Source organism: Exophiala spinifera (assembly GCF_000836115.1).
Source record: "Exophiala spinifera strain CBS 89968 unplaced genomic scaffold supercont1.2, whole genome shotgun sequence".
NCBI lineage: Eukaryota > Fungi > Ascomycota > Eurotiomycetes > Chaetothyriales > Herpotrichiellaceae > Exophiala > Exophiala spinifera.
This window is the reverse complement of record NW_015622514.1, coordinates 2,622,996-2,644,102: the sequence shown is the minus strand read 5'-3', so window position 1 is coordinate 2,644,102 and position 21,107 is coordinate 2,622,996. Positions and strand designations below refer to the sequence as shown.

The 21,107-nt window shown below is 51.2% G+C and overlaps 8 protein-coding genes across 8 annotated transcripts; 4 read left to right on the top strand and 4 right to left on the bottom strand.

Annotated features, from left to right (window-relative positions):
- Positions 1-396: 396 nt before the first annotated feature.
- PV08_03267 (uncharacterized protein) lies at positions 397-1,809 on the bottom strand (the record flags this gene model as incomplete). The annotated part of the gene is made up of 1 exon (XM_016377624.1): positions 397-1,809. The coding sequence occupies one exon, from the start codon at positions 1,807-1,809 to the stop codon at positions 397-399; it is 1,413 nt and encodes a 470-aa protein (XP_016239194.1).
- A 4,190-nt stretch (positions 1,810-5,999) lies between these two features.
- On the bottom strand, positions 6,000-7,858 carry PV08_03266 (uncharacterized protein; the record flags this gene model as incomplete). Its single annotated transcript, XM_016377623.1, has 4 exons — positions 6,000-6,258; positions 6,311-6,790; positions 6,836-7,144; positions 7,200-7,858. The coding sequence occupies 4 exons, from the start codon at positions 7,856-7,858 to the stop codon at positions 6,000-6,002; spliced, it is 1,707 nt and encodes a 568-aa protein (XP_016239193.1).
- A 573-nt stretch (positions 7,859-8,431) lies between these two features.
- Positions 8,432-10,020, bottom strand: PV08_03265 (uncharacterized protein; the record flags this gene model as incomplete). The annotated part of the gene is made up of 2 exons (XM_016377622.1): positions 8,432-9,555; positions 9,606-10,020. 2 exons carry the CDS (start codon positions 10,018-10,020, stop codon positions 8,432-8,434), a joined length of 1,539 nt encoding a protein of 512 aa, XP_016239192.1.
- Positions 10,021-10,914: 894 nt separating this feature from the next.
- On the top strand, positions 10,915-11,551 carry PV08_03264 (40S ribosomal protein S22; the record flags this gene model as incomplete). Its single annotated transcript, XM_016377621.1, has 2 exons — positions 10,915-11,047; positions 11,292-11,551. The coding sequence occupies 2 exons, from the start codon at positions 10,915-10,917 to the stop codon at positions 11,549-11,551; spliced, it is 393 nt and encodes a 130-aa protein (XP_016239191.1).
- Positions 11,552-11,951: 400 nt separating this feature from the next.
- PV08_03263 (40S ribosomal protein S25) lies at positions 11,952-12,411 on the top strand (the record flags this gene model as incomplete). The annotated part of the gene is made up of 3 exons (XM_016377620.1): positions 11,952-11,954; positions 12,015-12,072; positions 12,176-12,411. 3 exons carry the CDS (start codon positions 11,952-11,954, stop codon positions 12,409-12,411), a joined length of 297 nt encoding a protein of 98 aa, XP_016239190.1.
- Positions 12,412-12,791: 380 nt separating this feature from the next.
- On the bottom strand, positions 12,792-13,556 carry PV08_03262 (uncharacterized protein; the record flags this gene model as incomplete). Its single annotated transcript, XM_016377619.1, has 1 exon — positions 12,792-13,556. One exon carries the CDS (start codon positions 13,554-13,556, stop codon positions 12,792-12,794), a length of 765 nt encoding a protein of 254 aa, XP_016239189.1.
- Positions 13,557-14,006: 450 nt separating this feature from the next.
- On the top strand, positions 14,007-15,568 carry PV08_03261 (uncharacterized protein; the record flags this gene model as incomplete). The annotated part of the gene is made up of 2 exons (XM_016377618.1): positions 14,007-14,882; positions 14,936-15,568. 2 exons carry the CDS (start codon positions 14,007-14,009, stop codon positions 15,566-15,568), a joined length of 1,509 nt encoding a protein of 502 aa, XP_016239188.1.
- A 1,136-nt stretch (positions 15,569-16,704) lies between these two features.
- PV08_03260 (uncharacterized protein) lies at positions 16,705-19,732 on the top strand (the record flags this gene model as incomplete). The annotated part of the gene is made up of 2 exons (XM_016377617.1): positions 16,705-17,005; positions 17,067-19,732. The coding sequence occupies 2 exons, from the start codon at positions 16,705-16,707 to the stop codon at positions 19,730-19,732; spliced, it is 2,967 nt and encodes a 988-aa protein (XP_016239187.1).
- Between the last annotated feature and the right edge of the window lie 1,375 nt (positions 19,733-21,107).

The window sequence follows — 21,107 nt, the reverse complement described above, 5'->3', positions numbered from 1 at the left end:
AGGGAAACGAATGCAACAGAACTACGGTGCCTGTTCACTTGAAATTAAGTTGGATCTACTCACAACGTGGTTGGTACTGGTGTGTCGGCGGCCACTTGCACCGGGTACGGAAAGCATTTCGAACTTTCGTATTCGGGACTAAAAATGTGAGACTTGGCAAGGTCGAAAATCTCACTTGTCCATGCACTACGAGACTTCGTCTCTACGAGAAAGCAAAGGAAACCCAAAACACATGCAGAGATGGACAAACCATGAGGAAGAACGAATCGTTCGCTATTTCTCTTTTCTCCTGTTTAGCTGAACGGCCCGAGCCTCGTCCCCTCCTCGTTTCCAGAGTCGGCAGCTACAAATGTGGGTACTAACTTGGCTACTTCAAGTACTCCGTGGCTTCTTCTCTCATCTAAACGTCAAATCGACCAGCACCTTGGCTGGCACCACGGTCCTTTCATTGATCAGGCCCATTGGCGTGCTGTTTTTGACGACGACCTGGGGTGAAACGCCCAGCTTTACTCTTGCGCCCCTCGCCTCCAACTGGTCCGGCGTCGTCGTGCCGTCTGGCAGAGTTTGTCTCGAGACCACCGCCATGGCGGCTTTCTTGAAGAAGGAACCTCCCTCTTTGACCTCGAAGCGGTACTGGTCGGTGCCGGAGAACATCATTATGGCCAGTCTGTGTGCCTCCTCCATCAACGTGGCCATGTCGTCCCAGTCGCGACTCGTCTTGGTGTGCATCAGGGGCGCCATCAGTTCCCAGAGCTCGTTGCCACGGTCCTGGGTCAGCTTGTCGACGAACCTCTTGAACTGGACATTCTGCCTCAGCTCTCGCATCTGCGCTGCGATCTTGTTGAACAGCTGGAACTTGACTTGAGCGGGCGTCGACTGGTAGACCTGGTTCTTGGCCGCGTCGATCATCGAGTCGATGTTGGCGTTGAAGCCTCGAAAGCTGTCGGCCCTCAGCACCTTGTCGAGGATCCAGGCATTGATGACCTTCGCCACCAACAGGTAGCGGGTCGCTGGAGAAGTCATGAGGGGGAATGCCTGCGTCGGTGCTGCTGCTTGGAGAAACCGTTCTTTGAGGGACTTGTTCAGCTGGTTGTCCCCGTGAGAGCTGGGAAAATTGACGTGGGCCCAGCTGAACATCTCGACCATATCGAAGACGCGCGCAATCTGCCCCTTGACCGTGGTGGCAGTGCTCGTCACTGCCGAAACCGGCACCAGTGCCATGTGATTGTCTGGGTGTTGCGTGGCACTCCCTGGTGTCCCTTGGCCGCCTCCGCGAGCCGACGGTGGGTTGAATGGCGTCCGTTGCACGCCTTGTGGTGTCTTTCCAGTGTTGTTGGATGGTCTTGCGGCCGGAGAGCCGAACAGGTTGGCACTGGATGGGCCGTGGGGGTGGTACATTGTCTGGTGCGTCGTCGAGCGCACCGTTGGCGGCCCCTGCCTGTTGGCCATGTGTCCCTGCATTCTATCCTGCGGAGTGTTGTCCTTTGGTGCAGGATAGTATTGTCTCGGATTAGAGATCGCCACGCTCTGGTTCCGGATTGTGGCTTGTTGACGGGCAATCGTGTCTCTTAATCCGTTCATTTCGTCCTCCATTTGCCGGAGGCGCACTCGAAGTTGTAACATTTCCCCATCTCTTTGTTGACCCTCCACTACCGACATTGGCGTCATTGCCCTGTATTGCATGAGACTCTGCAGCTCCTGTTGGATTTCTGCATGGCTCATTCTGGCGGAATTCAATTGACTCTGTGCTTGATCCAGCACAGGCGAGGATCCAGAGAGCATGGCTGTGTTGCCGAAGTAGTGAGACATCTTTCCGTTGGTGTGAAGTTTGCCTGTTGTCGGGAAAGGTATGTATGGTGGGTTTTGAATAAGAAAAAAGTGCAGTCCAGGTGAAAAAGTTTGGACGTCGATGGGTTCAAATCGTGAGATTGTTTGTGCTTCGATTTCTTCCCTTTCTCTTGTGTTGTGTGACAAGTATTCAATCACTTGCACAAAATTATTTTTGTTGAAGGTTCAAACTTCTTCAGTTCGAGGGTCTTCGACTTGAACAGAGGAAATTGTGTGACGAGGGGTTGGTTGAAGTTGTGGAGGAAAGTCGGATGCATTCAAGAAAAGGTCGAATCGATATTGCCGATACTGTGATGTTCTTGAAAGTTTGATCGAAGGGTCTGTGACCAGGAACAAGGAAGAGTAAGAAGGTGTGATTAAAAGACAACAAAAGGAAACTATGAATGGTCAGGTCAGTTCAGATTCCCTCTCTATCGGAAACTGGACGCAAAGCCGCTCTGGATGGTGTCAACCCTTTACTTTGAAAAAGACGAAGCTGTTTGTCGGTCTTGTTTCAGGGCCGCAATACTTCCAACTATTGAGAACAATGTTGACGGTGGCAATGATGTTTCTGCACTCCTCTTTCGTGCTCTGATGTGGTTGAGTTAGGGAAGCGGTCAGATGGTGAGATTGATGGTGTTCATTTTGCCGCAGGAGAATCAGATTGATGGCAGGAATCCTTGAAACTGTCCACGCTCGTTGTCACCAAGAAGCTTCTCAAGAGACTCCGCAAGTGTCCACCGAGGATAGAAGCCCAGCAATGTTCAGATGGTACGGTGGTTGAGGTGAGGCAGAACAATGAACGTTGGACAGAGAGTCTGCCCAATTTATACCCTGGAGGCCGAAGGCTGTGCGGAAACTTGTGGTTGTTGAGTGCCATTCACTGTCTCACTCTCTCTTCACCATGTCTGGCCGCAAATAGCCATGTACTTGTTGTGTTTGCCGGAGTGCAAGTGACAATGCCGATTGACTGAGTGGCCAGGTCACGTGAGAGGTTGACAAGGCGGTGACCCCTGAATGAGGTAAAGGAGGCCGAGTGGGAGTTTTGGTATTATCCATCCACAATGGCAGCAAGTGTGACATCAAGTCAAGTCTGAGAATATCATCACTGCCCCAGTGTAAGACTTGTCCAAGGTCACTTCCAAAAAAGTGCTGGATCGTTGGGAGGCATCAGGACGGCAAAGCCTCCCTTGACCTTCCTGCAATTGAGTCTCCACAAAGTCCAGAACATGGGTGGTGTTATCCTCAAGTCCGGAGTTGGTCATGTTGTTGTGTTGTCACTCCTCCTCTTGATATCATCCAGTGCGGCTTGCTGCAAACAACACAAGCCAGGGAGAGCGAACATACCAGAGACACAAGAGACACCGGCTACGATGGAGGCAGGGCTGAGCAGACTCTCGATCATATATATTTAGGTTCTGTTGACGACTGGTTAGCTGAAGCCACTTTGAGATGGACGTCACAGATGGCACTCACTTGAAAAGTCTTTGAAAAGCACCGGAAGGTCTCCTGACACGGGGGTGATTCTTTACAAGAAAGAATCGCCCCCGTGTCCAAGAGCAAAGGAAGTCAAAGAGGTTGCAACAGAAAGATAAAATGATTCAAGAAGCCTTGCTTAAAGAAGTCTTGATGATGACTGTGATGGATCTGTTGCTGTCCGCGATGGGGAAGAAGAGAAAGAGAAGAAGTCAGGAAGGGGAGGAGGACAAGGATTTATAGCTTCCTCTGGGGGTTGGCACGCAAGACCGAACAACCATTCACCTCTTCAATTCATGGTTTAGACAGAAAGACAAGAGCTTTCGCGGCTCATGAAGTGCGGCTGATGCTGGTAGAATGAGGGGCGACGTGGTTTTTCGCTTTACACGCTCCCAACGGTCACCTTTAAGAATGGGCCATGTAAGAGGCATTTGGAGACTGGTGGACTGTAACTATACTAGGGTGGCTTTGTTGATTCTCTTCCTGGCCATCCCAGCATGTTATCTTCTACTATGTCATTGCTACGACCAGTTGCTCTTCGACAGCATCAGCACATACACAAACAGATCAAACAATGTCGGACTCTTCTGCTCACACATCCTGTTTCTAGCTTCTGAAGACCTTTGCAAGATCAACTTGGACAACTGGAGGGGTCTGGCTATCATTCCGAAAGCACCATACTCGGGTTTCCTGTCATTTTCGACATCGTCCCCTTCAAAGAAAGGCCCGGAAACTGGCAAGCTTCCGTCCTGTCTTCGCTCGTTCAACAGTTGGGAACCTGTTGACCATTTTTGTGGCTAATGCACCTTGATAGTCTACGAATTTAAGCGTGCCCTGGGTCAATCCCTCCTCCTCCTCTTCAAGGACATGCGATGCTGCCTCCAGAACCTGGCATCTTGTGTCGAAAGTCAGAACCGGCGGCCAGGGCAGTCGAGCATTTCATGGAATATGACTTGTTCATCTTACTGACACTTGCATGATAGCCCGGCATAACCAAGGCCACCGGTCCCGTGGTATCGACCTGGATTTATAGTTCGGCTATAACACAAGTCGGAAGGGGGAGGTGGGAATATTGCAGCCAGGCGTCCAGGCGTAAGAGCCTTCCGAAGACTTCAACAACAAAGATCTCGGGCAAAGAAGAAGACACACCAAACTCCAATGATCATCAAGCCTCGAAGAGCTATTTCCCTACATGCTCCGAGCCGAATCTTCAATTGCGGAAAACCGGGACAAGGACAACTCTCAAGAGATCGGGAAAGACAAGCCGAAGACGTTGACCACATTGAAAACACATCCCTTTTGCGTACACAACCTTGTTGTGGCTAAAATAAGAAATGTGCTTTTGTCGGGGTGACCAGAGCGCCGAGGACTGTGGTTTGATAAAAAGGAGATACCAAGATATGATCCGTGGGAGCGGCCTGTGTATTGCAGCTGGGGAATCAATGCTTTTCTTTTGCCTAGAGTCAGAACAACAGGAGAGAAAGCGCCTGTGGTTTCGATGCTGATATGATCCCCGACCGCGACGTTGGTGGTGTATCCAGGAGATTCGGCGCAGGGTCCAGTTCACTGAGACAGGCGCATTTCAACATCAACTCGATCTCGTCAGCAGCGGATGTAGCTCATCTGAGGCCAGGATATCGCGGAGGAAAAGAAGGAGGGGGGTCAGTTTACGTGAGAGATCGAGGAGTGTATTTGATCACCAGGCACAGGAGAGTCTACGCCTGGTGTGGCCAGAAGCGGAGTATCATTTTGACAGTGTTTAAATCTACAGCCGACTACTCATCGATTCCTCTCAAGCGGCGAACAGCAGACCACAAACTGAAATCGGGATCGCTCCTTCATCGTGCTAACTTCTTTCCAGCTTTGCGGCTGGTCGAGACCTGCAATCAATAAACACCTACGTTGTCAGACTGGCGCCACCCTGGGAGGCTCAGCAGGTTGATTCGAGAATTAGATCGATCGGGTCGTGGGACAGGATGCATGGAATCAACGCCCCCCTCTGTGCACATTCGCCAGGTTAGTAGCATGTTCTTTTTGGGTAAACAAGAACAACTCAGGCCACAGTCGATCGGCGGCGGCGACGCTGCAAACAAGCTATGATGACCTAATGCATAATGGTAGCTGCGAAGAGTGCAGAGTGCACATCATTGTCTCGACCTATCGCACGTAGACAATGGTGCATGGTTCACTGTAAGTCGTGACGATATGCACCCATCAGTAACTTCCTGTTTCTGACATCAGGTAGAGATATAGGATGCTACAAGAGGAACATTCGACATGGCTGGAGATCCTATGAAACAAATAGAGTCAGAAAAAAGACGGCGTTGCATTTAGAGTATGTCCTGTCTAGAGGTCAATGTTCTTTTCATCAAAGAGAATCATGTGGAGGTCATATCGAACAGCGAACTGCAACGCCCACCTACCAGAGCACCTGGACGGGCGTGATGCAGTACTAGTGCTCGGGATACCTTGGATATTGGAAGAACCTCGAGAAAGGCACTAAAGACTGTCAACAACATCATCCCCAAATCTTGACACACCAGTCAAAGTTCCAGGTCTGGCCCACCCAAGTTTCTCCTACGCCAACCCAGCACGCCTGGCCTTATTCAGGCAGCGTTGATGAAGAATACCGCCTCTCTCCCCACCGAGACCCTCGACGAGCGAGTGTCGGGTCGAAGTCTTCGTTTCGGGCTTAGTCACAATGCCTTGGTCCTAGAGAACAAGCTGCTGTAGACGGCGTCAACGACGGGCTGCGCGCTGATTTGCCTACCACCGAAGTAGCGACCGTTAAGGCCTTTGATTGCGTTCTCACCACCCGACACGCGTTCGAACTTCAGGTAGATGTCGCCCTGAGTGTTCGGGTCAAGCGAAATATGCACGACGTGGCCATATTTCTCCTCACACTCGGCTCGCACGTCGTCCTCGAGCTCCTTTACCCAGCTGTCGCCTTCTTCCCTGTACAAAAATTGTTAGAAAAGATCCCACCAGGACACAGTGAATCACTTACTCAGCAGGGTCAAACATATTACGGAGCAAGACACAACGACTCGCTTGGCTGACATTGACAGGCAGAGGCTTGCTCTCCTTCTTAGGAACAATGGGTTTCTTCTCGGATTCGGCGTTTGAATCGTCTGTCCTGGCGAGTTTACGCATCAATGCATCTCTGCTATAGTTGTTGAAGTTCACACCGGCAACGTCTGTATCGTCCAAAGCGCTCGCGCCGCCAGTACCTTTGTCATTGTCGCGGCCACCCGCGCGATCGAAGGTTCCGCCAGAGCCGCCAGCGTGAGCACCTCGTCCACCAGATCCAGAGAAAGCAGAGCCTTGATAGCCAGTCTGGTTTTGTCCCTGGAAGCGCTGAAGCAGATTGGCCGTCGATTCGGGGGTGAACTTGTCGTTGCCTAGACCCACACGGATCGGGCGACCTGCAAGATCAAAGCCATTCATCTTCTCGAGAGCCTCACGAGCTTGGTTGGGATCACGAAATCTGTGAGTGTCAGCACCTGTGCGTAGCAATGATCGACGAACTTACTGTACGAAGCCATATCCACGACTGCGACCCGTATCATCTTTTTGGAGTTGCACGAACTCGAGCTCACCGAAAGGTTCGAAGACGTTCTGTAAATCCTGCTCAGTTATGCTGAAGTGAATATTTCCAACATAAAGGCGGTGGAATGGGACGGAATTATGGTTGCTACTGCTGGCCTCGGGGTTGCGAGCTTGGCGATTCTTTTCTGCTTCAGTGAGTTGAGCAATAATGGGAATCCCGAGTAGTTTCTGTCCAGTCATCTGAATGGCGAGGGGTACCGAATCTTCATCTTTGAACTCAACATAGCCAACACTTAAAATTTGTTAGTACGACGAAAAAGCTGAGTGGAATGCGACGTCAAACCTACCCTTTGGAACGTCCGCTGACGCGATCCTTAACAATCTGCGCTTCTTTGACCGGGCCAACCTTTTCAAAAAATTGAATCAACTCTTTGGTTCGAAGTCGAGCGGCAAGTTGTTGTACGAAAACAGTTCTCCTGTCACGCTCATCCTCAGTAAGTTGTGGTTCTGGTGTCTTGCTCTTCAGACTCTTCTTGGGACTTTGAGAGCGACGACGGTCTCTGTCACCCTTGTCACGATCTCGGCGCTCATCGTCATCACGGCGTGATCGTCCTTCTGGCCGGTAGTAGCGATCATATTCTGGAGATCTCGATCGCCGACGATGATGACCATCGTCGCGTCTGGAGCGTCTTCTGTCATCTTCGCGACTTCGGCTCCTCCTCCTGCTCCTATGACTGCCATTAGCAGAGCCGTGTTCGCTTCTGGGGCTTTTTATGTCATCATCTCTGTCTCTATCTCGATCTCGATCTCTACGGTGTTCTCGGCTTCGATCCCGTCTTTTTCGGTCGCGGTCCCTATCACGGTCTCGTGAGCCATCACGGGACTTGTCCTTGTCACGGCGCTCGTTGCGTTCGGTTCGGTGGCGGTCTTCATTGTCTCGAGGAGAGTCTTTTACGTCGGGAGTAGCTGTGGACTCGAGAAGAGCTTCGACATCGATTCCTGACATATTGAACAATAGTCGGCGGCTTGCTCGAAAATGTTATTGTGCTGAAAGAAAGAGTCACTTGAGCTGTCAGAGTCGGGTAATGAAGCAAAGGGTGCGTATGCAAACCCTTGCAATGAAATTGTCGGACTGTGCTGCTTCTCACGAAAGCGTTCCTTCAGCCTGAGATGCAGTGGCTCTGTTGTCTATGGTCAAAGACTTTGAGCACGAGACAAAGAGGATATGGTCGGTTTGTCCGGCACCAATAAGTTTTATCACGATCTAGTACGATTAGAAAATGTAGCATGAGGCGGACAAGACGAACGCAGTTTGAATTTGGCGCCTGTTTCGGCTTGGCGCAATCGCAATCACATAAGCGGCGATTGGTAGGCTTCAGCCCTGGGATCGCAATTGCATAAGGCGGCGACTGATCGTATTCACGGTCTGATTCAGATCCAAAGCTGATTCAAGCACCGTTTGTTATAGTACATTAATCCTGATATGATCCAAATTCCCAAGTTCTGTCATTGCAACATCCGTCACCATCCATGAGCCTGGGTTTCGTCCGACTATGCTTACAACAGGGCAGTCCATCTTTCACATATTGACAGCAACCCAACCAGAGACTTGCGGCACATGGTCGTCGTTCTCAGCATCGTCTTGATCAAGCCCTTCATCATCAGATGACTGTTCGTTGGTACTAATGCTCGCTTCATAACCCCTAGGAGTGCCAACAATAGAGCCAACAGTAGAGCTTCGACTTATGGATCCTTCCTCGAGAGTTGATCCCGCCCCCTCAAAAGCGCATTTCGTGCAACGCGGACAAACATACTCTTCAATAGGTTTGGGTAACTCCTCAAGATCCGAGCAACGAAGGTGTATAAATCCATAAGGGCACGCGACCGAACTGCAGCGAATCATTTTCTCGTGGTAGAGGGTCTGAAGGCACCAGCAGGTAGGTCTTATCTCCTCGCTGGGGATCAGCTTGTTCGCACCAGACTCAGGATCACTTTCGCCATCACATTCGGAACTCTGGCCAGTCTCTTCCTCAGTCTGCGGCTCAGTCTCCTGCTCTCTTAAATGGTCCAGGCGGTTTTTCCACTCCAACCCTTGCTTCCTGTACCTGTGCCTGTAAGGCTCATAGGGCACTGGAGGCACAAGGCGGAGGTCGGGTTTGCCATCCTCTGATTGGCTGTCATCTGCTTCACTGTCCTCACGGTACAATGATTGCACGATATGGGCATGGTCCATTTCTTCGAGTTGCTGTTGAATCCGGACAATCTCGTACTGTTTCTGACGCCGGAGCCGGACGCCTTTTACAGAGTTCGACCCTTCACCTGGCTCAAGTGTTGGGGCCTCTGGCAAGTAGTTGAAGAAGATTTCCTTCTCCGTTAAGGGAGGGTGAAGCTTTTCAGCCGCTTCTAGGATCTTTTCCCTCTCACAAGCTCCATCCATGTTGTAAGGGGATATCTCTTGCTTATTTTCACACGCGGGCTTTCTTTCCATCATGAGCTGGATGCAATCGAGGCAGAGGCAGCCTGTATTCGGCGGGACTTTTTGCATGTCATTTCCAACGTCGTCGGTCATGCTCGCAAGGTTGTTCTCATGTTGAATGATGTACGTCAGATCCGCACAAGCCGTGCTGCATCGATGACAGACTCTGTCCGAATCGTTCTGCTTGTGCAGGATATCTGCACTTCGTCCATCTGTACTTCGTCCATCTGTTCGGTTTTAATACCTGCAATCTAACAATCTGGATCTGGGATCTTACCTGGCGTATCCAATTTTGAGGGCAGATTGAAGTCTGGGCGCGAAGGGTCCTTCTTCATTTCTACCGTCGGTTCGACCTCGTGTACGACGCGATCTCGAGACATGGCTTCCTCGGCCGATGAAGACAGGGGATTGTAGTCCAATGTACCGTATTCCTCCTTTTCTTCAGGCAAGGCCAATTGCGATTCTGTCTCATAACCTCCTGGCAAGTGCGAGCTCGCGAGCGGCAGCTTGTTCAGTTTGTGAAACAAAGATGAATTTGACCACCAGACGAAGTTTCTGATGTGAGCCTCACTTATACGATGTTCCTCGAGGAGACGCCCAGAAAAGCTTTTTGCTGATGAGCCACCGCACAGATAGACCGAGTCAGAATACCGGCCTCTTCTGTAAACACCAGGTGGAGGTAATAGCGACATATCTGCCAGTCCCATGCGCATTTATTCGATCGCGTTGGAGAGAAGAGCTCGTGGTGTTGTGGAATCGCCCGCCATTCGAAGACGTTGCATCATAATTTACTTCAACAGTTGCCGCAGATGGAACAAGTTCACCGCCTCCCGATTCCATGGTGAAGCAGCAGTGAATGGAGGCCGTACTCCGAGGTTTCAACAGAAGCATCATCGCTACAGATTAGGTTGGCCTTCAAACACGACGGTATGTTGTGTACTGCTGATCAGTCTCTCTGTGCTCGTAAAGCAGAGATCGCTATCATCACGTAGGCTTCTACATTTACGAGCTTAGCCGATGTAAATATCTCCAGTTATTGTTAGTGTGGTAATTGACTGTATCAGTTCGCTTTCAACGGTCATTCTACAAAATGCATCCCAGTGTTAGTGACAATCAGCATGCTCGTCCTGGGAAGCTCAAGGCCAGACAAGGCTGAAAGTCTTCTGAACGCCCATTGGACATGAAAGTGGTAGATGCGCTATGCCTAAGTAGGATTGGCGTGAGAAAACTCTTGGCCACACGAAAGCCCCCAAACTAGACGGTTCAACCGCAGTCTCAAATCTCGAAAATCCGACTTTCACATCGACAACGACAGTTCACATCGTCCAACCCACCACATCTCCTAGAGGTATGTCTGACCTTCATGCGCTCTTCAGCTGGCCTTAGATGAGCAATCGGACTGCCCGTCTGGATTGTAGCATTTCCGGATGGGCAGTCAGGATACGCTCATCTTTTGCGACACGAGCTGAAGAACCCTTGAATGGGCACTCTTCCCGCTCGAGGCTTCTGAAGACTAACACAGTGGTTGGCAGACACCTCAAGTCCTCGTTCCTCCTGACTTGAGAATCTCAGTTCGCGCCGCCAAAATGGTCAAGACCTCCGTTCTCAACGACGCTCTCAAGAGCATCAACAATGCCGAAAAGGCCGGCAAGCGTCAAGTTCTGATCCGACCCAGCTCTAAGGTCATCATCAAGTTCTTGTCTGTCATGCAGAAGCATGGTACGTTTGCCCTCGCTCCCCGTTGCGATTAGACAAGAAAGAGGAGGACTGCATTGGTGGCATTCGGGTTGATAACTAGGCGGTGGTTTAAGTTTGCTCAACAACCTTTGCCCTTTAAGTACCCGAGAGATTGAGATCTCGGCGGTCGATCTTACACATTTGCTTTCTTTCTCTCTGTGTTGGTTACATGTTTATTCGATCGCAACATACTATTTCTCAACTCCTACTGACAAGCTTCGCACAGGCTACATCGGTGAATTCGAGGAGGTTGACGACCACCGCAGCGGGAAGATTGTCATCCAGCTTAACGGCCGCCTGAACAAGACTGGTGTCATCTCCCCTCGCTACAACGTTCAGCTCCGAGATCTCGAGAAGTGGGTTGTCAAGCTATTGCCATCTCGTCAATTCGGATACATCGTCCTGACCACCAGCGCCGGTATCATGGACCACGAAGAGGCCAGAAGAAAGCACGTCGCAGGAAAGGTTATTGGCTTCTTTTACTAGGCATTGCGTCTCCTGATGTTTTCTTCATGATGGCATGAGCGTGGGAATGATATCCAACTGAATGAGATTCAAAAGTTCACTCGAATTTTCCAGCTTGTCACAAAGCTTGGATAAGCAGCCAAATAGATGCTGAGGCAGAGCCTGTCAATTCAATAAATCCGTCTTCTGCCAGAAAACAAAAAATCATAACTTATAGACTTTTGTGCTCATTGACTTCTTCCGGTGCCTGCGTATCCTCGCTTTCCTTCGCACTGACTTTGGCGCACCACAAAAGTCCCCACCGCAGTTTTCACACCGTGCCAAGCCGACCCGCACACAATGTCTACCTGACCTGCACCTCTTCAACATTGAACGTCGAGTCTTTCCATCCCCTATCATCCGTCAAGACAACATCGCAAAAATGGTATGATTATCTCCGAGCCCGCTGGTCGTCTCATAGAGAACTCGTAGCTGACGGTATCAGGCGCCCGCAGCATCATCAGGCGGCAAGAAGCAAAAGAAGAAGTGGTCCAAGGGAAAGGGTATGTTTCGAAACTGCGCATCTATGTTTACCCTCGCAACTGTCTGGATATGAAGAATCCGCGTTCTCCTGAATCATGAACTGATCGTTCTACTCGTCTGCAGTCAAGGACAAGGCCAACCACGCCGTTGTCTTGGACAAAGCCACCTCCGACAAGCTCAACAAGGACGTTCAATCATACCGACTCATCACCGTCGCTGTTCTCGTTGACAGACTGAAGATCAATGGCTCGCTAGCACGAAAGGCGCTCGCCGATCTCGAGGAACGAGGTGTTATTCGCAAGGTTGTGGCACACCACACCGGTGGCATCTACACGAGAGCGGCTGCCGGCAGCGACTAAATAACACTAGGATGGACGAAGCAAGGCGACAAAGGAAAAAAAAAACGATTCAGTCTTTGCAAGGCATCAATGCCGAATAGATCTCAGATCTCGATGGCGCCTGTATGATGGTCACGAACATGCATCTGGGAAGGTCCAATTGTGGTCGAGGATGGCCACGGATGAGAACTGAGACAGGCATAATGCAAATCTCCTACATTCACGGAGGACTGGTCAGCAATTTTCAGACCCTGGTTGCGATTGTCCCGAGGGGCCCGCGAACCCAATTCTAGATCATTTGCCGCGGTTGTCTTCGTGCCCGGAGGAATTGATGTCAATGTTGTCTATCACGTTTTGTTCCCAGTAAAAATCAACGCCACCTCGTTTCGTCTCGCGCTTGACTACTGTACTGGTTTTCCTGGTGCATTATCTGCTTGGCTCCCCTTCTTCCTCTTGGGTCGTCCTTTTTCAGCCGGCTCGCACAACTTTGGGGGTTCGCCTGTGTATTCTGGCACACCAACCAGCTTTCCCACTTCGAAGTATTTCTTGTGGTTCTTGTAGAAGGCCTCCCACTTGCTCACTTCTTGCAGAACTCGTTTCTTTGCATTCCTTCTCTCCTTCTCCGCTCTTGTTTTTCGCGCTCCGCTCGAGATGTCTTCGTCGGGGTCTTCTATGGGGATGTAGATTTCTTCTGCTCCTCTCAGATCACCCGTTCGATCTTCGAGGAAACATCCGGTGACGAATGCTCTCGTTGCGTCTCTCCCGGCGAATACTTCATAGCTTCCGCCAGGACCATAGGTCCGTCTGCCCTCTGTCACATCGAAGATTGTGCCATTAATGGCGAGATAGATCGGCTTCTTAGGATCTGAGCCGTTGTACAACGCCAGCTCATCAGGCGTCAGTTGAAGTGGTCCTCTCCACCATTGTCTGAGCTGTGCATGGTTCGTGAACCAGGGTTGGTAGTTCCAAGTAAAGGAAGTGCCAGAAGTTAGGTAGTATGACAACGCGCAGGAAACGCCAATAAGAGTTATTAGAACTCGAAGGACATCGAGAATGGAGATCACTCGAGACGTTTGATCTTCGAGGTCATTGTCCTCGGGAGAGCTGGCCCGCCCCGGCGAAGTTTGGCTGTTGGGTAGACGCCGACGTACGGAAGAGTCTGCCATCTCCACGAGTCTTCAGGGCTAAGCAGAAAACACCCCTTCAAGTGTGTGGTCATCAAGGTGTTGGATGTTGGTGTTGACAACAATTTGTCTGGTGAGATGTGGGGAATTACGTTGCTGCGACCGCAGGCTGGGAAGGTCAAGGAACCAGCCACACGGATTCGATTCGACACACAACCACCCTTCTCACAGCGCTCGTCCCTCTCTCGTTCTCTTCACTTCTTATCGATTGCGCATTGACTGCCCTCTGTACAGAGCTCAGGTTTTCCCATTTACTCGAAGAAAGCTGCGCTTCTTCCAGCACAACGAGACACCGGCAGGTAAGCCTCGGCTTGACGAAGTAAACAAAGGACCGTCGATCATACGCAGGTCTACATACCATCGACTCCAGAACGTTGACCAGCCTGCCTCCATGCATCTATAGTCCCGCGCTTATGCGATAGTGAACGCAACATGTCCTACCAATATACTGTCACCGAACGCAGGCGCAGAACAACGAACAGCGGTTACGGCCACTCTGGACACAGGTCAACATTTGGCTACTGGGTGCCCTTGGTCGTCACTGTAACAGCTGCCGCCATAGGAGTTGCCGCTTGGGTATGGAGTGAGCGGCGCGATGATGAAGAAGAGTCGAGCGAGGAGGAACACTACCCGGGAGGAGTGCCACCTCCAGGATATGCAAGCATGAGTGGCGCACTACCTGCTGGACCACCACCACCAGGTGGCTATCAAGGGCCCCCAGGTCCCGGACCAGAAGGCTTTCAGGGTCCGCCGATGATGCCAGGTCCAAACCAACCCGGCGGCTTCCAAGGCCCTCCACCGCCTCCTGGAGTCCAAGGTCCAGGACCTGAAGGCTATCGTGAAGCTCGCGGGGAATATTACGCTTCCAGGCCAACAGTGGAAGAGCAACAAGAAGAGACTGGATTCGTGGCCAGGATGTCAAGCGCACTTGGCTTTGGTCGGTCGACAACCCCGTCGCAGTCATTGACACGAGGGGATCCGGTTCAACAGCCTTATGACTGGACCAACAAGCCATTCGCTTCTGGAGTCGCAGCTGCTGGCGCTATGGTCGGTGCTGCCATTAGCTCAATCAGAGGTGACGGTGGTGAAGGTTACGAAGATCACGAGCGATGGAGTGAAGAAGTCGAACAACGCGAAAGCGCACAGGATGTTAAGCAGGGAATTAAACGCCGGGGAACAGCCGACGAGTTCTTCTCCGGCAAGGTCGACATCCCAAGAGAGTCGTCCATTGCTCGTCAAAAGAGAAAAGCTGTTGCTGTTGTTGTATCTGCGGCCGGTCTGGGATCTGATGGTGATGTGGATCACGCTGTAAGTCTCTCCCAACGACGAATCTCTTTCCTACACAAACTAACGGGAGCAAGTCCATTCTGTCATATCTGCCTGAATATGTCGATCCCGACACAACCAGGGTTTTCGTTCTGATATATGCTCCTGAACTGAAGGCGCATCCACTTGGCAACAGAATACCATCACAATCAATGACATCGTCCTTCTCAAACATTAGCCAGGCCGAAGCGCATACCCCAGCCCACACGCCTGGAGACTTTCCTTCAGGAACGCCAGATGACGGTATTCTAGCACATGTTGATCCCAAGCCAGTTGAAGATGGAACATCCGCGTATAAGATTCTTCGCGACCAAGCTCTCACAATAGTGGACAGGGAGACAATGATCCTCCCATTCACTTCATCGAGAGGACACAAACACATCTTACGAAGCCTCGCGCCAGAACTTGTATACATCCAAGAATCTCTCTGCGGAGCTGATGGCGAAATTGTGTCGGAGCTTTCAGGTTGGGTGCGCCAAACTGTTGTCGTCATTGGTGATGAGGGAGGCCAAGGGGGGTTAGTGGACACTGACGATGAGTCGGTCACGCATAGGCCTGAGACGTGGTGGCAAAAGGAGGAGAGGACTGGACTTGGGAAGCGTGTTGGGGTTGTTGAGAGTCTGAAGATAGGGGAGGACTGGCAAAGGCGAATCAATGATCGAGACTGAAGTGATTGACGAATGTAATGTCGAGGAATTGCGTATTGTTCACGGAGGCCCAAAGGTGCAACGTGGATAGTTTACCTACTGCTTAGCGTATGAAGATTCAGTTGACATGATACCCAAGGCTTGCGCCTCACCGTCGGTTACGATACTTCTATACTCCGTACGGATAAACCTACGCGATAGCAGCACACCTGCTCATGAACCGCGTACCAGGCATCGCTATGGCGCCAGTTGAGTCATATATGCAATCACTAGGACAATCAGTAGGATATATCATTGCAAAAGTTTCCAAGGGACCATGATAATCGTCGCAGGTCTTTAGCCTGGCTCCCTTTGTCAGTCTCCGACAATGTAACCTGGGCTTCCATCGTACCATGCTTCCCCCGGACGTAGGGTCGGGATCCGGCCGTGTTGATTGGCCCAGAAGCATTCCCCTGTGGATCTCAGCCTCGCGAGAGAGAGAGAGGTGTACCTCAACACACAACAAGGGCCAAAGTGTCGATAGAACTCAGCTTCGCCCATGAACAGTCGTAGGGCCAGAATACCATGGGGATAATGGGCTTGACATAAATAGTGCTTCAGATTCGTTGATGGTGAATTTACGGAGTATCGAAATTGTTCCTCACTGTGCTTGGCCTACGGGTATAACACTCATTTGAGGAGATCTGTACGTAATAACAGATCTAAAATTGAGCCAGCAACTCTGAGGGCATGTTGGAAGCCGTCCAAGGGTCTGCGTGAATCGAAGATGTCCGGTGTAGGAGTGAGGCAGAGATATAATCACGTGATGTCGAGATCGGTGCCAAGGCCGCGCATCCTTAATCATACCCCGATCTCGCGCATGAGCGACGACGTACGACCGACCATCAGACAACGATATCCATCCGACAAGCATCGACTCCTACATGGCCCTCGGTCTGGCAACAATTCACGTCTTTAAACACTTGGCAGAATAGCAAAATCAACAGTCCATGCCCTCAACATTGCCTGCGACGCCTCGACGTGCCCCTCATGATGCGCGTGTTGCCAGTACCGTCGCAAACTGGCCGGAAACCTTTACAGGCTTATACAGCTTTTGAAGCGCTGTTGTGACACATCCAAGAGCCTGGAATCCATATCGATCAATAATCACGCTCACAATGGCCGCCGTCGCGACGAAGGCCACGGGCACCGCCACCAAGATGAAGAAGCCGCCTGCACCGACCCTCCAGACGAACACGAACGGGACAAAGCCCGCTGCGCCCTCATCCTCCCCGAGCGGCGCCCGGAAGACGCTCCCCGGTCAAGGCCAAACTCCTACTTCTGCATCCAGCACTGGTGCCGGAGTGAATGGTACCGCGAGGCCAAATCGTAGACTACAACGACTCAACACGAGAAATAGCACGACAGACGCTACCGGTTCAGACAAACGAGGCACCAAGAAATTCCCTGAGCCATATGGTATGCTTCCTGCCCGTAAGATACTATGTGCCATTTAGACTGACACGTGCCCTTGCTGTAGTTCCCAAGGAATCTCATATTCTACGGAAGTTCAAAGGTTGTCCACCGTCCCTCATTGTCCATCTGCACCCAACCCACTTCCGCTTCGATCAACAAGAAGGAAGCTTCAGTTACCACTCCGAGATGCGCGTCTTCATCGAGCACCTGGCCAAAGGTACAATACCGCATGATATGGTGGAAGAGTTTCGGAAGTCGGAGGTCAAATACTATGACGGTTGGCTTATAGTACGGGTGCTCGACTACAAATCTGTCGCAAAAGACGCAGCCGCCAACGATGCCTCTGTCGGAGACGAGAAGCCTTTCAGCATCCACAATTATAACCATTTCATCACTCCATCCCCCTACGTGCCATATCCAACGAAAGAGCAGTCGGTGGCCCGATCACCCCCAACAAAGCCAGAACACCAGGACTCCATATCAGGCGACCTCAAAGAAACTCTAAACTCCGACGATACTATTGATGTCGCCCCGAAGACAACGAAGCCAAAGCCCAAGATATATCACGTTGCTTTGCGGCCAACCATCCTCTCAAAGCATATGGATCTGGTTATTGATGCTATGACCCCTGATCCAAAATCTGTCAATCGAAAACAGTCACAAGTGAACTCGAGCAATCGAGCGCCGGGATCAGCAGTTCCACAGACCCCGATCTCCGGAGTCCCTGCGACGCCAACCACCGAAAAGGGTCCGCCGCACAAGAGGCTGAAATTAAAGATCGACCCTAAAGATCTTGTGGATTATGAAGCTCGGGTGGTCAACGCCACTGCCCCGCCCCTGTACTTGGAAGCCGTTGAAAGCCTGGAAGAGGCAGAGACGCTGATGGAAATGCTCAAAGATCCTTACCATGATGCGCGTCCTCCTTCACCAAAAAGCCGGAAGCGAACAGTCGCAGAACTCGCGGCCGAAGACGCACATGCCAAGGAACAGGAGAGATTCATGCTGGTTATGGATGAGCGCACATCCGGTGCATCTGGTGCACCGAATACGGGTGCTGTTGATGGTCAAGCTGCCGCGGCCCTGTTCCAACCACGCTTCGAGAAGTTCAACGCGCTAGACAACATCAAGAGAGAAATTGCAGAGCGTAAGCAACGTGAGAAAGATCGACAATTGCAGGAAGATGAGAACAGGAGAGGCCAGCAAGAACGTCTGCAAGAGGAGGAGAAGAAACGCATAATGATGCAGCGAGCACAGGAGGCTAGAGTCATCCGTGCTCGGCAGCAAGAAATGCAAGCAGCGTTGGCAGCGCAACAGCAGACAACAGCTCAAACGAACCAAAGACCCCCTTCGCAGCAAATGAATGGCATACCTCCGAATATGCAAAACCAGATAATGGCTGCGCAACAACCACGTGGCTCGCCAATACTCAGACAAGGTACTCCACATGCTGCTTCCTCACCGGTAGTCACGAGTGCTCCTGCACAAGGTGGGCTTCCAATGGCAATGTCTGGCTCTCAGCAAGGTCATGGTTCACCAGCTCGACCCGGTTCTGCGGTTCAACATGCTCATCCCACCGCTCCAATGGCGAGAGTTGGCAGTGGCCAAGCTCCTAGTCGCAACGGCACACCACAATTGGCACATGGCACGCCTGCTGGTGGAATTGCCACGCCAATCATACGCCAAGGTACCCCAGGTCAGCACATCAGCCAGGCAAGCCCCCACAGCAGCATGGCGGCGCCTACACCTCAAATGTTGCCAAATGGAATGATCCAAGGCATGCAAGGCCAAATGATGAATGGTGTCCAGAGACAACCTAATCCTCAACAGCTCGCAGAAATGCAACGACGCCATGCAATGCAACAGCAGGCTGCAGCACAACAGGCCGCCATGCACCAACAAATGATCAATGGGACTCCCCAGATGGCTCAAGCGCAGATGGCGCATATGCAAGCTCAACATCACGCACAAATGGACCGCCAGGCTGCCATGCAGCGTCAACAAGCACAGCAGCAAGCTATGCAGCAGGGCACTCCACAAAGCCAGCACATGTCACCAGTGTCTGCGCAGAGCCAGAAAGCGTACAACCAGTCCGTTGTCGAGCATGTCAAGGCGCAGATGCAGAGCCTTCAGCAACCACATTCCCAAAGCTCACCAGCTCAAAATCAGATGACCCCTCAACAACAAGCTGCACAAATGGCGCAGGCTCAACAACAGCAACGAATGATGGCTGCCCAGGCCCAAGCGCAGAACCAAATGATGGGTGGCAACGGCCCTCCACAACAGCGACCACAGATCAATCCACAGCTCCAACAATTCTATCAGACAACCCTCAATGCATATACGCAACGCTTCCTCGGCCAAGCCGCTTCCAAATATGGCGGCAATACGAATATGCTTCAACCTGCGGAATTGCAACAGGTGCAAGCTCAAGCCAAACAGGCGGCTCTGACTGCCGTGCGCAAACGTCAGGCTGAGATGAGCCAGGTTCAGATGCAGCAGGCTCAAATGAGGCAACAAGCTCAACAAGGTGGTGGGGGAATGAACATGAATGGCGGGGGTATGGGAATGAATGTGAACCCCAACATGGCTGCAGCCTTGCAGCAGCATCAAGCTCAGCAGATGCAACAGATGCAAATGCAGCACGCTCAACAAATGATGGCGCAACAGCAACATCAGCAGCAGCAACAGCAGCAGCAGCAAGGCATGCAATTTCAGCATCAGCGAGGCTAGTGTCCGATCTTGACATCTTGTCTCTAGATTTCTCCGCAAGGGTGACTAGTCTATTTGATCCGCGGCTTTGTCTTGCTGGAGTGATGGAGATTGAGATTTGACACTTTTCAGTTGGGTTGATGATGTCTCCTTTTTGTGCGTTGGGAGGGGCGGAGTGTCGATGCAGCAAAACCTTACGACATGACATTATGGGGTATGATGGCACGGTTTGGGGGTGGTTATGGCTACGTTGGGTCTTGTGGACGGTGGTGGCTTCTTGCCTCTGGTCGACATGACAAGGCCTGAATGAATCGAGCACCCGTTTTGGCAAGCGAGGTCGACAAATTAGTGGGTCGTAACGGAGTCGAAATCGAAATCCGAGCATCGCTGCTGCACCTGACCACGATCCTACCATCTCGCACACGCACGCCGTCGAGCGCAGAAACCTTGGCCTATTTTCTCTGGGCATTTGGCCTGGGGGTTGGACATATGCGATGCAACGAAGTAACGACAGAGACAAATTTAGTCACCGTGTTAGGTTTCAGTTGGCAGTGTTTTTCTTTTTTTTTTGAATTGACTTTGGCGTTGCATCTACATCTGCATCTGCATTTCTGGGGGACGGGGAGGGTGGGCAAAAGCATCGCACATCGTTCTTGGTCTTGGTCTTGGTCTCGGTCAGGAAGTGACACGATTGATGCATGTACAAAGAAAGACAAGCACGGGATTATTGGGTGCAACTGGAATTGAGTTTGTTGTCGTAGTGAGTGTTGCACAGACGTGGGTGAGATTGTGCAAAAGCAAAGTTTGCCGCTTGACCATCTCTGTGTGTCCCTCGGTCCCTCTGTCTCTCTGTTTGAGTTGAGTGAGTGAGTGAGTGAGTGAGTGTGTGTGTGTGTGTTTCTCTAAAAGGGGGGACTATGCCTCACACGTTTGGCAAGAAAGAAAACGAAAACAAAATGAAAGAGAGAGAGAGTGTGTGTAGTTCTATCTATTTGTGTTATTTCCGTTGGAACTCGGACAAAAGAAGAAATTGATACACCACGGCACGGTACGAGTACGAGTACAGCATCGGTCTCTGCTGGCTCTGGCTCTGGCTCTGGCTGTGGCGCTACCTGTACCAGTTCCTCTTTTGGAGGCCTGTGCCTCTGCTTGCGTCGACGTCTCTTACCGCTATCACAGACAAGCATGGAAAAGATCAACGTATGTTGAGTAATCTCGTATTCTATGTACGTCTGCATGTACCAGAGGTAGTTACTTGACTACAAGGTGGTCAAGTTGGTCAGGGACTGTATACATCGTTGAACAAGGGGCCGGGAGCTTAAATCTTTCTGTAGGTAGGTAGGGCAAGGGGGAAAAAAAGGAATCCCCAGTTGGGAGTTCTGTCTGCTCACATGTC